The sequence below is a fragment of the Trematomus bernacchii genome, unplaced genomic scaffold, assembly GCF_902827165.1.
Source record: "Trematomus bernacchii unplaced genomic scaffold, fTreBer1.1, whole genome shotgun sequence".
Lineage (NCBI taxonomy): Eukaryota > Metazoa > Chordata > Actinopteri > Perciformes > Nototheniidae > Trematomus > Trematomus bernacchii.
This window is the reverse complement of record NW_022987641.1, coordinates 6165193-6183474: the sequence shown is the minus strand read 5'-3', so window position 1 is coordinate 6183474 and position 18282 is coordinate 6165193. Positions and strand designations below refer to the sequence as shown.

Below are 18282 nucleotides of genomic sequence, written 5' to 3'. Positions count from 1 at the left end.
AATCTACCACCTTGTATAAGCCTCAATAAATGTACTACATAACCGTCTTTGAGCACAATGAGAAGCTATATAAATACCATGTATTATTATTTTAGAGAGAACTGCTTTACTTGCGTCTTGTTCTTTCTAAGTGTGCTTCTTTAATAAAACTGATTAACTATACAAATGGTTTAAGTCTATTCTTTAAATGTAGCGTTGGGAACTGACAAATTGTAAATCGTTTAACCTTTAGAAAAGACTGGAATAAGTGTCTTATTTCGGCTCTGGCAAAGCAAAGGTTTGCCCTGAATATTGACTTTTCTAATTGAGTCTGATAGGAAAAGCAGCTTTTTAACACCGAAACGATAACAAAATAAATACAAATACATAGTTAAATGTGCCATTTATTGCACATGGTAAGTAACCACAAACATTTTGTAAGTACAGTAGTACATCTTGATTAACAAGGATGGCACTCATTTCCATGCTTCACTATTCCAACAGTTGTCACAGAAGATACAGTACTTGGTGGTTTTCTGTAGTTGAAAGTGTCATATCTTCACTCAGCATAATGAAGGCCACAGGCAGAGAGGCATTAGTTTCACAATAAAGCTGTTCTCAACAGAAACAACTGTATTGCTAAAGGTTTGTTTTTTACTTGAACCTGCCTCCCTCTTTATTGTGTCTTGCAAGAATGATGAATTTGTAAACCCCTCCCAAAATCAGCATCAAATAACATTTTCCCACTAAAATCAGTGTCTATTTTTTAGTCATCACCATGACATCAACGTACATCTACACAGAGTAGTTTCAGTAGAAAATTGCACTTTAAAATGTAGCTATCATTCTTCTTTTTGGTGCAGTTCAATTTGTTCAATAAAACAATAATGTACTTGCATTTATACGTTTTACTTAAGTATACTGAAAGCACCAGAACAGAGCATACTTCTCTTTTTTCTAATCACAAGTAAAATCGTTATCACGATATTCAACAACTATTTGCATATTTTCCTCATACTGTGCAATGGCAGCATATCGATACATTCTGTCATTCAGTCCTCAGCAGATCTGAGAGGAGCTGCAGGGTTGAAGAGCGGCCTCTGCTGCCTGAGCTGCAGCTTTCCATAACTCATCTCAAAGTCCTTCTTGGTTCCCACGACAACGTCCAGGCTGCCGGAGCGCACGTCGTACCCGTAGGACGCCAGCTTCTGGATGCGATAAAGCACGATTTGAGTGGTGAGCTCCAGGACGTTTGGAGATTCCTTCACCTGCTCCATGCTCACTCCAACATCCATCAGTCCGTGAAACCGAGCCACCAGCGTTGGTAAAGAGTAGTACAAAATGGCGGGGCAGTGGATCACAATTACCTTGAGTTCGTCTTTGGAGCATTCGAGAGCTTCCTCGATGAAGGCGAGGGCCTGCTGCATGCACTCAGGCCGCAGCTCTGCGATGGAGGCTCGGAGGCTGGAGACCAGGCCGAGTAGCTCCTCCGTGGAGAAGCCCTGCTCCCTCAGGAAGCCCAGGCTGTCCCTCCAGGCTTCAGCCGGCCGCAGCAGGATGAACGGGTTCTGGCTGAGGAGTTTCTGCAGCCAGATGCGCAGGTTGCCTTCATCTCCGCCCAGGTCCAGGTAGGTCTCCCTCAGCGTGTGGATGACCTCCTTGTTCAGCACCACGGGGCGACTGAAGCTCTGCGGGGCGCTGGCCATCAGCTTTCCGATGATCCTGTTGCTGAGGCGCAGGCTCTGGAGGTAGAGGATGTTGTCCCGCTGGTTGCTATAGTGAGTCAATGTGAAGAAGGAGGCCGGGAACTTCTCGATGATCCTCATGAGTTCACGCTTGTTGGGGCACACGGACACCCAGAGGTCCCGCTGAGCGGCCACGTCCTCGGGCCGACAGAGGACCGCCTCAGGGTGGGTCTCCAGGATGAGAGCGATCACTGCTGTGTCCGCCCCCATGTCCCTCAACACGTCAGCCGTTTCAGACACATACGAAGAGTTCTCAGACAGAACCCAGGCTTTGAACTTGCGCACCTTCCGGATGTCCACCGACAGCTTGTAGAGGGAGTCCACGGTGAGCTGGTTCTCAGGTTTTTTGTTGGGGGATGTCACTGTGAAGGCCGAGGCAGAGTTAGGGACGAGCAGCCTTATCCTCTGGCAGTAGGAGCACAGGGAGGCAGTGGTGACACGAAGCATAGTGGATCTGCACGGAGAACAAAAACTAGTTAGAAAATAGAAGGTATAAGTGCATCAAAGTGAACACCGTAGACCTTTAGAAAAGGGATGGAGGAACAAATTGATTCCTTATAGAATCGACATTTGCATCTACTAAGATTCTGAATCATAAGAATTTCAAAATAATGATTTTAAAAAACTTCTTAACTACTGAGTACCATTTACAGATGCAGATCACTCACATTTATTTTTGAAAATGCCTAAAAATATATATATTTGTTGTTAAACAGTACACAAAATGTAAATTCAACCATGAAATGGAGTAATCGGGGATCCCTAACCCCCAACAACCAGCAAATGTTTACATTTCAGAACCTTTAAATAAGAAATAGTATTTCACAAGAAAAGCCATGAAGAAAACTAAAAGATTAAAGTCAGAAAAAACACATCAAATAATGTGTTGTTTTGTCCTTGACTTAGTTCTAAGACACAAAGAAACTAAAATGAACACTTAAGTCATGACCCCTTATGACTTCATGGACACATGCATACTGCCACTACACACTACACATTCCTATAACTGAAAATAAATAAAGATATCAGAACGTTTAAAATATAGTTAAGACATGTGATGTAAGAGTAAAGTTGAACTTAAATGCATGAATCATGAATGTTTTCTCACTCAGTATTCAGAGGCTGGAACAAACAGAGGGAACACTGTGTCCGGAGTGCTGGCACAATGCACAGAACATTTATAGGCTATGGTAAAACCAGTGCCACACTAGAGACAGACAAAGCATGCAATACGTTATGACAGCGCCGAAGAAAACACACTGTGTGGAAAAAGAATGATAAAACAGCTCATTTTACCAGCTTCCGACTCGAGCCTTTCAGCCGGAGGACTCCGATCATGTGTAGACTGCCCTGCTTTCATAACATGGGAGGGGGAGCTGGGCGGAGTCAGAGAGCAGAAACACATGATAGATATGTGAGTGCAGCCCGGAGGGGGGCGGTGTTAAACATCAGAAACATATCTACCTGATTTCTGATCAAACAACAACCAGAAAGTTCAGTAGACAATGTATTATTGCTACTGGGGAAATTTCACATCAATAAAGCCAAGTTCTCAAGTTGTTAAGATAATACTTTGAGTCTAATTTATAATTAAATCACATTTATAGGGATTAGTCTGAAGTCACACATGAGAGTCCACACAGGAGGATAGTAATGGTTCTTTTCACAGATTATTTAAGCATTTGAATTAGAAGGAACCACATCCATTTTCATTGTGTTTTATTGTTTCATTGTCTTTTGTGTGTTCTTTCTCTTTTAAAATATGTTAAACATGTTTGAACATGTCCCTTTGTCAAAGTTGTTTGTTAATGAGAGGGCACAAGATGGAGAAACTGCCCACATGTGAATATATCTGTTTTCAAAATGCACATCAACAAATAACATAGTTCTCGAAGAAATTGTCACAACCTTGGCTTCAGGTTGTTCTGTTTCCTGTTTTATTTTGAAAGGACACTCACCTCTTGCCTTCGTGTGTTTGTTTTCCCGCCAATTTGATTACCTGACCCGCCCTAATTCGTTTCCCCTGTGTCCCATTGGCCCAGCAGCCAGCCACCTGTTGTCAATCCCCAAATTAAAGGGTCTACAAATACCTGCTCTGTTACTCGTTTTTTTCGGTTTATAGTAACTTTTTTGTTTGAAATTCGGATACCTCACCTGTAGTTTTCAGCTATTTTCTTTTAGATTCTAGCCTGTCAGTATTTTGTCAATTAAGTTATTGCATTGTTCCTCCTGCTACCTGCTCGTCTTTATCTGTGTTTGGGTCAAGCAGACACAATTGGCTAACAGGGATATAGCTGCACATTCACTCCTGGCTTCTGCAACCAAATGTAGGGTTGCATGTGATTCTGATGGGCGAGTAACAATGTATTTTATTTCTCTAGTCCTGTTCCATTTGTATTTTTAGTGTATGCCTATGTATGTATTCTTTTATGGTGCATTTTAAGCATCAATAATTTAAACTGGGAATAGTGTAATGCATACATCCAACCAGAAGAGGACGCTGTGTGCCAAGTGTTTCCTTCCAAAGTGCTTCTTCCATGATTGGCACTCTTTTGGACTAATTAAAGTTTAAACAAAGTTTAAAGTTATTCCATCTGGGGAAAACCACTGGCTTCATTAGGACATGACAAATGACTGCTTTACTCTGGATCAATGCAAGTCAAGTTGTTGTACTGTGTGTAAATAGACATTTTCAACAATTAGACAAGTTGCAAGGCGAATAACTTTACACAAACAATAATTAAGACCAAATACAAAAGAAACACATTATCAAAGGACTTCAATTTGATTAAAAAAGGGACTTTGAAGTGACATTTTCTTGGTTGATCAGAATATAAATACTTTATCCCAGCTAAACAATGGGTTTCATGATGGTTGCTCCTTTTTAGAATGGAATACAATAACATATAAAAACATACAAAGTTAAGGTAAGAATGTTAATTTAAAGATAAAGTAAGGATATTTATATAAACATCAGAAGTTAGGGTAAAACGTCTAATAAAGGTAAAATAAACCCATCTCTATAGTTTTTTAAACTGTTAAAAACCTTACTTCATTATCAATTAAGCAATGATAGTATAGAAGTGTTCCCTAATTAGACCCAAAACCAGTTTCATTGAGTTCTACTACTGAAAGAGTAGAGTTTCTGAACTGTATGCGTTTTTAACGACTCATCTGTTTATTTCGGACTGTATTAAACAGCAGAGGGTATTGGTATTTATAGCATGGATCATTTGTTGCTTTTCTTTGCTGATGGACACAGTTGTCCCCTGCCACCACAAGAGTGCTTTGAGCATACAGGAACCACCTGCTGTCTCCTGTAGTGCACAGACGTGTTTAACGTGGATAACACAGCCGTGGGACATTTTAATAGGCATCACAACACTAATGTACTTTTACTTGGCTAAAATTTGAACTCCGGACTTGTAATGGAGTATTTTTAGATATGTATTCCTATTTTATCGTGTTATCTGCCACGTACATGTAGAAGACTAACGTCAGGAAGTTCATCCCAAGGAGGCGTATGAAACTCTTTCATTGGGATTCTCAGACACAGAGCACCTGTCTCTCTCAGTCAGTTATCTCATCCTCTACAAACTGCGCTTCAGTCTCTCTCCACTGATAACTCAAGACTTGGAAACATAAATTCTTGACATCGACATTTAAGTGTTGCAGCGTTGGAGCAATTACACTTTAATCCACACAGCGCTGAAAGCTGAAAGCCTCTAATAGCAAGAATGTTTTAATTACATTCCAAAGTGGAGACATGGCCGTGCAAGATGAGCAGTAGAGCTCATCTTGCACGGCATTGCTCTTACTGAGGTCTTCAGTGGGGCTTTTAGCAGTTTACTCTTTACAGAAATGACAGTTGTTATCCAAACATTCATTTTTGAAATGACTGCTATAACAATGGTTACTTTACAAAAATGTTTTTAGATGTATACAAAACGGTACAACATATACAGTAGTACTGTTTACTTAACTTCATGTTGCTTACAGCTTTACTTACTTGTCACTTAAAAAATCAAGGTTTTTGCATTAAAAGCACAAGATTTTGTCAAGAGATGACAGCTTTACAGGGTTATTTTGTTAAGGCTACAGGGTGCAGGATATTTAAGTTTATGACTCACGTTGGGTTATTGTGACAGCTGTAGCTTCCCGTCATTAAAATCCTCACCAGCTCTGACGCACTTAAGAGATTGCATTGTGCTTTGTTAATGGAACTTCTTAAACACCACAGTGGCTTTAGAACTAGCATGATAAGTCCCCTAATGTGTGCACGCTATTAAGGTTGTCCTCGACTAAAGGAATGACATTTCTTGATTTGTATTGACAAATCTGTAAGACTGAGTTTCTCCACAAAGATGGCAACAGCACCATTTTTAACCTTGTGTTTACCCACCCACAAAATAACTCAACTAAGCCTGGGCAGCCCTGGGTAAAATATCTATTAATTACTCTACATTGTTCTCTATTAAAACCAGATTCCACATCTCTGTCTCCTGTCAGCACCAGAGGCTCGGTGGGCCTCTAAAAGTATGAATGTTATTTGTTCCTGATGATACTAAGTGTTGCATTGTGGGCCTGGAAAGCACCAGTGTGTGTGCGCATCTGTTGTGTATCTGAAATAGTCTCTCATCTTGTCCTTACAAAGGAATGAGGAGGCGCTGTAGGGTCAGAGTAGAGAACAGGGGGGGGGGGGGGGGGGGGGGAAGTAAGTCTGAAGTTTGGTGAGGAGAAAATAGACTCCTCCATCTGTCTCAAAATCCGCCCTGCTTCTGACCCACACTCTGGAGACTTTGGTCCGCCTGACGTCACATGGTGAAGGCAAAGCTTTAAAACCCCCCGCTCTTCAGGCCCGAGACCCCACTCATCTCCTGTGTGCACAACACCAGCTGGTCTTGGTGTTCATCCTGCTTTCTCTTCCCTGGAAAACCTCCCACGTACCATCATGTCTGACACAGAGGACATTGTGGAGGACTATGAGCAAGAGGAGGAAGAGGAGGAGGAGGTGAATGAAGACGAGATGAATGAAGAGGAAGAAGCAGAGAAGGAAGAGAAGCCTGCAGAGGAAAATGAGCAAGAGGACGACTCCAAATGGCGTCCTAAAACTACTTATGTTCCAAATATCGCTCCTCCAAAACTCCCTGACGGTGAGAAGGTGGATTTTGACGACCTTCATCGCAAGAGATTAGAAAAAGACTTCAATGACCTCCAGACCCTCATCGAGTCCCATTTCTCCGGCCGCCAGAAGGAGGAGGAAGACCTCATCCATCTTCGTACCCGCATCGAGCGTCGCCGTTCAGACAGAGCGGAGCAACAACGCGTGCGCACCGAGCAGGACCGCGAGCGGCAAGCACGCCTGGCCGAGGAGAAGGCGAGGCGCGAGGAGGAGGCGGCCAAACTGCGCGCCGACGAGGAAGCCAAGAAGAAGATGATCTTCACCAACAAGTCCTTCGGCGGCTACCTGCAGAAGGTGGAACAGAAGAAGGGCAAGAAGCTGACGGCGCGGGAGGAGAAGAAGAAGGCCCTGATGGAGCGCAGGAAGCCGTTCAACATCGACCACCTGAACCAGGAGAAGCTGGCGGAGAAGGCCCAGGACCTGTGGCAGTGGCTCCACCAGCTCCACGCAGAGAAGTTCGAGCTGGCCGAGAAGCTGAAGAAGCAGAAATACGACATCGCGGTGCTGAGGAACCGAGTGAGCGATCACCAGAGGGGCTCCAAAGTAGCCAAGACCTCCCGCAGTGCCAAAGGCAAGTCTGGCTCCTGGAAGTAGGCTACAACTGGACTGTCTCTGGACTATTTGTCTCCTATTTCCATCCTGTATCATAGATCTCTCTGAGGGGTTGTGTGTGGATTTGAAGGGGGAATCTCAGACTGAAGTACAACAAGTTAACCAAGCCTAGAATGATGTACAAATATCTGATTGTTCTAACGTTATGATGCCTCATTAAATCTGATTGAATGTGGTGGTGTTGATTTCACTACTCGGAGTATGCAGTGGTTTTGTCCTCAAAAGTTTCCTATTTGGACCTGTGCTGTTAAAGATTTGTTTTGTATTTGACAAAGCACATGTAAATATCTTTATGTCAAAGGCCATTATTTCAGTATTGTTAAAATATCCGCCCTAAATAAAAGTTGGCCCTCAAGGCTTTTTGGTTCTTGAATGACTGTTTGTGTTTATGTAGCTTTAGTTGTGTGGGTGGGGGTGTGTAAAGATGTAACAGGTGTTGCACAGCTGACTTTTTAAGGAGCTAATTTAGTCTCTGAGGCTCAGGACTAGCATTGTTATAGAAAAACCCAACTGTTGACCGACAGGTCAAACCCCTGACCCCCAGACTCTGCAGAGCGGAAGAAACTTCACTGAGGAGCGTTTGATGTCTTAAAAGACACAAAAGCTCTTGCAGATTTGAAATGAAACGGTTGTTATGTCATTCTTTGCCCTCTAACTTGGCATCAGTTGGAAAGTAATATTAGACCAAAGTTACCAATAAACTAAACGGGGAAGTGTAAAAGGCTTTTTATTCAGTCTTCTGCACAATGTTTAATAATTCTATGGCAGGTAAAGGTATTCAAAATGTACTAATTCTGTTTTTGTTCACCTGAAATTACAAATGTACAACTATTGTGTTAATCTAATCATCATTAATCAGTTTTATAAAATTGAAATGCAGTATATTGGCAGAACTTACTGCATAACAATTTCTTTACATTTCTATCAAGTATTTCATGTTTTTAAAACTTCTCTGGACCTTTTTCCTTTTTAAAATCATAACTCTCCTCAATGCAACAAATGATCTTAATCCTGGAAAATAAACATGAAAACTTAATTAAAACATGTAGTACATACTGATACTACATCTGTACCTTGCTAATACATACATGCATATAAATACAGTTTCATTGAAATGCTTAAGAGCACACTGCAGTTATCTGAATTCATTGACACACATGATATGATTTTCATATTTGTTTGTCCATTTGTCATCTTAAAATACATTCTGCTGTAGGTCAAATACAAGTCAAAGTATGCAGTATTGAAATGTTAATCCCACTAGGTGGCACTGGAGCGCGTGCATTTTTAAAACCCCATATACAGAATATTTATCCATTAGATTAGAAAAGCCCAGTTTCTTGACATTTTGCGGGTACGAGCCTATCGGATGTTGAACTTGTTTCAAAGCCTTTAATCTAGAAAGTAACATGTAGTGGCTCTCTGACTAAAAGATTACTAGACCGGTTCAAGGTTCTTTATTGTCAATCTGACATAGCTACAGAGTAATTATGCAGTTGAAAATCTTATGTCACAGGCTTCTCCAACAATGCAACATAATAACATAACATAATAACAATAAGAGCAAGAGCAATACAAAAATAATAATAGTTATAAAAATGAAATAAAGTTATGATGTGGAATAGTGCAGTATGAGTCTATATACAAGTTATTGGAATGATATATATATATATTAGGTATTAGATACATACTACTGAGTAGCAGTTGAATGTTTGAAGTTGTTTCAACAGTTCAATTTTTTAACAGTCTCACTGCCCGCGGGAAGAAACTGTCTCCGAATCTTCTTGTCCTTGCCAGGATGCTGCGGTAACGTCTGCCAGACGGCAACAGAAAGAACAGTTTGTGGCTGGGGTGATGGGGTGATTGTCATTTCCCCTGCTAGTTCAGACAGACTTTTCCAAAGAAACAGCAGAAAAACACTTTTTTTGAGCAACAATAATTCAGTGAGCTGCAGTGCAACATGTTGGACGAAGATTCAGGGACATCCCCCCCCCCCCCCCCCTCCCGCTGCTTCTGATCGTCACTTAGACTCCGACTGTAGATGCCTCACCGCTGTTTGGCTCTCAAGGCCGTGACAATCCATTAAAGCCCTCCTGGAAACACAACAGGTTACCATAGAGACAAGGTGAGGCTATCTATGTGATCAGCTCTATACTAACGGTATACAGCCTCAACTCGCCCACTGTATTGCTGATGTGTGGAAAACGCCTGACGGTCCTGACACACCGGTGCAGGAATCATCTGTCTATGTCCACAAGATGTTCCCACACAATATAAGGACTTTCTTTAAATCATTCTATTGGTTTATCCATTTGAAACCTTTTCCTTACGTCCTCCATTACAGTCTTTCGTGTATCAACAACCCTTCTGGACCCTATTACTTTAGGATCCCAACTATACTCATCTTTGGCACCACAATGATCTACATCTTTGAAAAACCTTTAATAAATACATGCAAAAGTGCGATCAAACCCCAATTTGCTACTGCATGATTTAATGGATGGAATTAAACGTAATGCACCTGTCTGCAAAAGATAAATGACCACCTGTTGGTGAAAAATGAAAAGCATATGTTTCTGTTCTGATCTGTAGCACCACAGATGTTAGAACTATCTATATGGATTTGATTCCACTTATTCCTTTGATTTATACATTGGCAGCATTTTACTCACACCCTCATACAGTTTCTTTGTTTTTGTGAAGTATTTAAACCATTCTTGACTTCTTCACTATCCTCTCTTTTCTGGCACCACAGTGATCTTTATATGTTTAACCCTTTAATGCATGCATGCAAAAATGCCCTAAAACCCCAATTGGCTATTCTGTTGGGATGTATCCTATACGTTTTAATGATACACGTTATGGCAATGCACATGTTGGACAAGTGACATTTAACCTTTTGTTGCACAATCCTTCTTTGATTTAAAAGTGTTGCCAGCATTTTCCTCACAACGTCCATTACAACTCTGTGGTCCTGCCTGACTCATCATACTACTTCCCTGATGGCTCCCACAGGATTGTTGACATCCTCCTGGATTCATCTTCTTATTATAGACACATGCATTTCCAAACATTTGGTCTACCTACGCTGTAAAATGTATTATCTCTTCGATTTACACACGGCATCTATTGCACGTCTGTCCGTCCTGGGAGAGGGATCCCTCCTCTGTTTCTCCCATGTTCTCCTTTAAACTGTGGGTTTTCTCTGGAAGTGTTTCCTTGTATGATGTGAGGGTCTAAGGACAGAGGGTGTCGTATTGTCATACTGATATTCTGTGCAAACTGTGAAGTCCACTGAGAGAAATTTAACATTTGTGATGTTGGGCTATATAAATAAACTTGATTGATTATGATTATGATATTTTGTTTCTAACAACATTCTGGACAAAATCACTTTCCTAATTTTTGCACCTAAATGTTGAATTCCTTTTAATAAATGCATGCAAAAATAATAAAAAAAAACACAATTTGGTCTGTTGTGATGGATCCAGTTGATAATACACATTGGTGCTGCAAATGGAGCTAGAACATGTTCACTCGTATCAAAAAGTGTGTGTGTGTGTTTGCACCAAGATTAGCAGCTGCAGGCTGAGCGGGGGGCATTTCCTGCTCATTAGTAACCAGCAGAGACTAGAGGACAATGTGAGCAATGCAGGATTCACTGTTTCCACCCACACTTTCAGCTTTATGTGCCATTTGTATTTAAATTAGGATGCTGCAGACCATTTTGAATAACTTCATTTGTATAGCCCTTTTCTAAAAATGATGTTTACAAAATCCCTACATACAATATAATGCGACACTGACAATGGAAATAAAAGGTTATATATACCACGCACACACACACCACCAATAATGGCTTTTATGAGCCTATGAGATGTTCATCGTTCTATTAATAATTTACAAATGTCTTTAATGATAATGAAATTACGTTATGCCTGTTGGTGAGCACCATGAGAGATGAAAACACATTTCCAGTCCTTAACGATACAGCAAACTCCTGTGTGCTTCAGGATTCAGGACACTTCTGTTTAATCTGGTTTTGTTCTAGTGACCAATAAGAGAAACATCCGTTTTTTCTGAAGTAATGAAACCGAAAACACTATAACAATAACTTGCCACATTAGCACAGTTTTTATGTCATGAATCAAGCAGGGGTGTTAAGGACATTTCAGGACCTTCAGTAAATTACGGTTTGAATGACACAAAACATTTTTTTATAATACCTCCATGCTAACTTGCAATAATTTAAAAAGTGTGCAGTTCAGGGTTTTTATCTTCCGTGTTATCTGACCGAGTGACTCCAGTGACAAATCCATAGGTGTTATTGCTCCACTATATTTTTCAACAGTTATCACATAATGTAGAAAAAAATCAATACAATCCAATGAAGAGGTGTTGCCGTGTAGAATATATAATACAATTCAGCATTGATTCGGAGTCACTGGACATTTGACATGGTAGCTATTGATAAAAAACTGAACTGCTGAATCTTAATAATATTTGTATAAAGTCATCTTATAGAATAATCCCTAAAAACGTTTTTTCTTGTTTGTGTTCAATTTATTAATGACATGTTGTATGGATTTAGAGTCAATGGGTCACATGATGTAGAAGCTGTTGAACAAAATTGTGACTTTTCAGAAAAGCAAAAAAGGAATGTTCAAATACAGTGTAAATATGAATATAAAACAGGTGTACTAAAATCCAATAAGAGACGTGTCCTACTCGTCCAGTGTAGTAATAATACCTGCTATGGATTTATATTTAAAAGGTCACATGACATGCAAGCTACTAAAAATGATTTTCCATGAAATCAATTCGTAAAAGATCTGTAGAAAAAAGGGTGCAACAAAGGACACTTTTTTTTTTGTTCTTTTTTTTTTCCGTAATTGTCACTTGTATTTGCTAGTTAGTAAGGAGGTATTGAAAATAACATTACCATTTGAATGACACTGAAGTTATTTATTGAAAGTCCCTATTTGAAAGCCTGTTTTAAAGAGAAAGTAGATTCATCAATTTGACTGTTTAAGCTATAAAATGTCCAAAACATCAGTTTAATTTTAGTTTAGGATTTGAATACTTCCCTTCTCCACTGGCTGGACTTAATTTGGCATATTAACCACTTCAATTAACTGAAGTTGCTAATGGAGTACTTTCATTTTTAATTAATTAGGGATACAATTGGGTACTAAGTAATAATCATGAATAAACCCAGGAGCTGAGTTATGCAACATGACACCCTATTGAATAAAATCTACAAATCCCTGTAAAAATGCACAGAACACAATATATTTGTAAAGTTCATTTTCCTCTGAGTTCTCCTTAGCTAGCAGACTTCAACGTGTTGTTGAATTTAAACACACACTTGCACACAGAACACCAGTGGGAAAAGCTCTTGCTGCAGCTATCTGGATGCCTTTAGCCTGAGGATAAATGAGCCTGCCCTGGAGACGCTGCCGTTTGCCTTCTCTCCAGCCTCCTCCAAATTGAGGTGGGAGTTGGTGGAAGCCAGAGGTATAAAGGAGACTTAGCCTATCCGACAGGGCATTCATCTCCGCAGCTCCTCGCCATCCTGCAAGTTTCCAGGTCACAATCCCTCCGGACATGTAAACATGTGAAGTCGCCATGCATCCTTTCAGCACTTCTTACCTCTAACCATGCAAGGTTCAAGGTTCTTTATTGTCAAACTAACATAGCTACAGAGTAATTATGTCGTTGAAAATCTTATGTCACAGGCAGCGCCATATAGAGAGAGAGTTACGACAGCGGAAGTCCAAAATGCTTGATCGTCACGTGGTTCAGGGAGAGTAAGGCCCCGGCTCCACGAGGACGAAAACGGGTTGAATCCGCATATTTCTCATGCGTATAGCCCTCTAAGCTCGACGACGCCGTAAGGGAAACGTAGAAACAGACCCCGCAAACGACAACGGGTCCAAAGGTGGATAGATCTGGGAACGGAGCGCTCTGGGGGGTCCAACGGGGCCGTGGAGTCGCCTATACGGTCATTCGTTTTCATAGCCCCGCCTCTCCCCCGCAGGGTTGCTATCGTGCTCCAGTCGCTACTGACCATGCTACAGTTCTTTGTGCAACATCTACAGGAGCTCCTCCTTGAATTCAGATTATTTATCTTTATCTCGATATGGACATAAACGCGAGTGAAGTCTAATCTGACAGGACGGAGACACGCAGCTCCTGCCGCTGTGATGCAGCGGGAGCAAAACACACACTTCAAGTCAGATCATCACCCTTAGCTATTTTAATTACCTCTCAAACTAAACTAGTTATAAATATGTTCATTTTTACTGTCGGGTCACTCATTACAGGATCAGCTGCTGCATGAGACAGACACTGACGCTGTCAGAAGAGAGGAAAAAGAGACAGGCTCCGTGTATTTGATGATTATATATCAGTATATCGTCGTTATTCATTTGTTTTAAAGCTCAATAAATAACAATGAAGACCTTTCACCGGCACTTTTATAATTTTGTCCGGAAGATTTAAACTTTAACACACGCTGACCGGCGAAAAACTCTGCCCGGTTCTGTCGGCCCCCACCGCGGAGAATACACAGAAGTGCAGCCATGACAACCATTCTTCTTCGCTGCTTTTGTGGAGGAAGTTGCTGCTTTTGTGGAGGAAGTTACAGCGTCACATACAGGTTCGGCATATGTACTGCAGCTTTTCCAGCGTTTGGATGTAAACGGAGCCGTCTCGTGGAGCTTGACACAATCCGGTGTATATTGCGTGGGGACGGAAGGTTTTTTGCGGTTGCATTTGCGTTACTCCGATGCGTTTTGCCGTATTTGTCCTCGTGGAGCCGGGGCCTCAATAGTTCCCCGGAAGTTCGTGGCGGGACATATGAATGCATGATTACCGGAGATAGAACTACGATTTTTGGTAATAAGTAGTGAATAAAGGTCTTGATTTGCAATATGTATACAACACACCGATATGTGTATGTATTTACATCAATATGTTTTAAAAATAAAATAGAATCTGCTAATATTTATGGATAATATTAGGAAGTGTGAACAGCTAGTTTACTTGTTAACATATACATGTTAGGCTGTTGCCTTGGTTAAAGAGCCTGTTGCTGTTGTGTATTGCTTTGAATTATTTAAAACATATTATCTTCTTAAACAGGTATGGTAGTCAGGAGCATCACTTCCTAATGTTTATTGATATATTTAGAGGGAGGGGATGGCAAGGAATGCTTCAAAATTGAGATTAGATTAATTTCTACCATTTTTTTAATTCATGGTGGTTTCAGTAATCCCATGGTACTTGAGGACATAAGTAATCTAAATGACTAATGTACTCTTTATGACTTTCAGAAAGGACAGGAGACCAACAGGTGACTATCAATGGACTAGCAGCAACATGAACATCCATTGTAAATACATGGAATTCAATAAACATTGAATAGCATGTCATGCAGTTTCTGTGCCTTTTCCTCCGTGTTGTCCTGGCATATAGTCTCCACCATGGTTTGCTGTGCTGCCTGGGGATGCTCCAATCGCTCAGAGAAAGGAGTAAGAATCAGAATGTACGGCTTCCCCACTGACACAGAGAGGAGGAAAAAATGGCTAGCTCAAGTCAGCAGGAGCAATTTAACAATCAAAACAGACAGCCGCAACAAAATATGTGAGGTAATCATATTCAAACACTGCATTTGCACTTTTTCACAAAACGAAGACCACACCATTGGGAAGCTTAATGTTTGGTTTAATACAAATAACAGGGAAAGGCTTGAAAAACTCTGAGAGTTGAGACTCAGGGTGCAGGGTGAGGGTCTCAGTGCAGGTATTCAGGCTCTATTGAATCCCCCTCTGGTTCTTGTGCTGAAAGAGGGAGAAACAGACAGGAGAAAGGGTTATACACACCTATATAGCACACCTATTGGATGGGAAATTGCCTTGGGGAGATAAGGTGTGGTCTTTGTTTCCAACTGAAGTTATGGAACTTTATTATTTGTGAGTTTAACAAAGTATGACAAATGGCATCAGTAATGGATGTGATATGAATTTGTATAAAGTTGACTCGCATTCTTGGTCGTATTTTACGTACAGTATGTAATGAGTGTATACATGTCCAGTAAGTCCTCCACCTGTAACATCACTGCCCCTCCACCTGCCATACAGTAGGTTACTAATATACACTAACAAGATTACTTATATAATACAGTGATAGAATACATGTTTAGTATGCTTACTTATATACAACAGTAGTATTACATTTACCTTGTGTTTTCACTCTCACTTTGCCATCATTTCAAAATCAGCTGAGCTGCAACATAATACAGACAGGTAATAATCAACAGAATACACTAAAAACACTCATAAATTACGTTTTTGTTTACTGTTTGGAAGTCTCAAATATGCACTCTAAATTAATATCAAATAGCTCTCTTCCTTATTGTGTAACGTTAACTTTATTATACTAGCTTGTAGGTCTACTCCAAAATGGAGATCGTAATTTCTCCACCTCCACTCATTACAATCACACGTGCCCCAATGTTATATTTAACTAATATTATATTCCTCCACCCCACAAAAAAATCACGTTTAGAAGCCCTTTTTCTCTAATTCCACAACGTTGGATGAAATAACATTAGGAGAACGGATTAATAGCTGTTCATGGTTAACGTGTGTTGCTAACTTTATCCGGTATCCTAGCCTAATCTGTTATCTGTAAAAGTTCCCTAAATCTACTGATTTAGGGATAATCCACTAACATCCTTTAATACACATGTTCATTTGACTCAGATGTGCTGATAATATCCGCAATATAAATCTTTAAACGTCTTCTTACCTTTAAAAGTCCATCACGAACGGTCTATTATGATGCAACTCTACTGTGTTGCTGGCCGCAATAGTTCCCCGGAAGTCAGCGGCAAGCTAACTTCCGGGGAACTATTGACGGCTCCACGATCCGCCATTGCTGTAAAAAAACTGGTCCATTGGAGTGAACGGAGATGTCGTAACTTTTCTATTATACGGCTCTGGTCACAGGCTTCTCCAACAGTGCAACACAATAATACAGATAAGCAGACAATATTAACCAATATTGAAATATACTATATTAAAAGTAATACAAAAAGAAAAATGGTTAAAAAAAAGAAAAGAAAAGTGAGAGTAAAAAAAAGTGGAATAGTGCAATACGAGTCTATATGCAGTTCACATATACACAGTCTCTATAAAAGCACTCAGATCTTTTATTTAAGATTCAAAGGATTTGTTGTCATTTACACAGTAGCTGTGGGGGAAACTTCTGAAGCAATTCCAATTGCTTCAGAAGTTTCCCCCACAGATACTGTAAGGACTCAAAGAGAGACACGATGGAGAGCTGGAGCTTTGATGGCAAACACTGACGGTTTATTTGGAGCTTCGGACGGAGAATTCACAAGACATATCACGGGCCACGATCTGACCACACAGTTGAGATGCCACAATCAATTCTGAAGAAATCTACCCCAGACCCATGTATTTAGCTAGTTCAGAGAGAATAATCAACATTGTGCATAACAAGATAGAACCATAACACCTCTATCAGCCGACGCCAACAGGCAGGAACAGGGAGACAAAACACTGAGAGCACAGCAGCCAAGGTTACAGGTGCCTGTGCTCAGTCAGGACAGTATGAACTGGTAAACTGGGTCAAAGTTATGGGCCTTGGAAAATATTTCCCCAACAGTAGCTATATAACAATGAACATCTTAAGTCACAGGCTCCTCCAAAGTTAGTGAAGAGTTCCAGCTTCGTCCTTTTTCAGTTTCAAAAGACACTATTGCCATAACACCTCCAATCTGAAGCTGAATGACTTGTCTTTAATAAGTAAAAGGAATAATAAATTAGGTGCAAAAGTATTAGCTTCAAAATATGCTTAAAGTACCAAAACTGAAAGTATAATGCACTGGCCATTTTTCCAACGATAAATCTTTAATCTAGAAAATGATATACAGATCAATCAATAATGAAACTAGTCATTAGGCATGGTTCACAAATCTGAAACATTAAACCAAACTGAAAGTCAGCCTTGGTTTACCAAGCGGTGCAATTATAATCTCATCCAAAGTTAGTGAAGAGTGCTTTATTTCAATTGCAGTTTTTCAGTTTCAAAAGTAGACACCATTGACATACCTCCTATCTGAGGCTGTATCACTTGTGTTCAATAAAAGGACTCGTGCTCAGCGTTGGAAATACAGATGTATTGGTACAATTCACAGGGCCTGAGAGTGAGTCATTTTCAGAGTGTGTGTGTGCTGTTCTTGTTTCGCCCACAAACACATTGTACGGATGTAGGTCATAACTGTGACTCATCGCTGGAGTGTAGGAGCTTTTCATTCATAAATAAAACAATTAAGATACAACTGACATCACAGACCTGCTACCTACTATAACTAGTTCAGGGTTCAGACTAATACTGACGTGAAGATGGGACTATTTTAAAAGAGTTGATTGTGTTCAAATCATAAGTATGCCAAACTAAATTTGAACAGAGACTCAATATGACGCATATGGGTGGACAATCACTTTTTGTCAAGGAGTAATTGAATAGATTATGTATGTACTTGACTTAAAAGACAGTACAAATGTCAGAGAAAAGTTTCTGGGAGAGGTTATAAGTCAGAAAATGTCTCAAAAAGATATTATTAAACATCAAGACTTCGACAAAATGAATAGAAAAAGTACATTTTATCTTTTTAAAAGTTGAGATATATTACAATGAGGTCCATGAAGTGTTATTAATCTAACTAATTAA

At 40.2% G+C, this 18282-nt stretch overlaps 2 protein-coding genes across 2 annotated transcripts; one reads left to right on the top strand and one right to left on the bottom strand.

Annotated features, from left to right (window-relative positions):
- Window positions 1–365: 365 nt before the first annotated feature.
- LOC117484833 (transcription termination factor 2, mitochondrial-like) lies at window positions 366–3098 on the bottom strand. The gene is made up of 2 exons (XM_034133267.1): window positions 3021–3098; window positions 366–2178 (listed from the first exon to the last, which is right to left on the bottom strand). The coding sequence occupies exon 2, from the start codon at window positions 2169–2171 to the stop codon at window positions 1032–1034; it is 1140 nt and encodes a 379-aa protein (XP_033989158.1). The 5' UTR covers window positions 2172–2178; window positions 3021–3098; the 3' UTR covers window positions 366–1031.
- Window positions 3099–6598: 3500 nt separating this feature from the next.
- On the top strand, window positions 6599–7842 carry tnnt2c (troponin T2c, cardiac). The gene has a single exon (XM_034133573.1). It carries the CDS (start codon window positions 6676–6678, stop codon window positions 7498–7500), a length of 825 nt encoding a protein of 274 aa, XP_033989464.1. The 5' UTR covers window positions 6599–6675; the 3' UTR covers window positions 7501–7842.
- Window positions 7843–18282: the final 10440 nt, after the last annotated feature.

Bases quoted from the DNA above. Each gene is read 5' to 3' on its own strand.
- LOC117484833 (XM_034133267.1), bottom strand. From the start codon at position 2,171: ATGCTTCGTGTCACCACTGCCTCCCTGTGCTCCTACTGCCAGAGGATA.
- tnnt2c (XM_034133573.1), top strand. From the start codon at position 6,676: ATGTCTGACACAGAGGACATTGTGGAGGACTATGAGCAAGAGGAGGAA.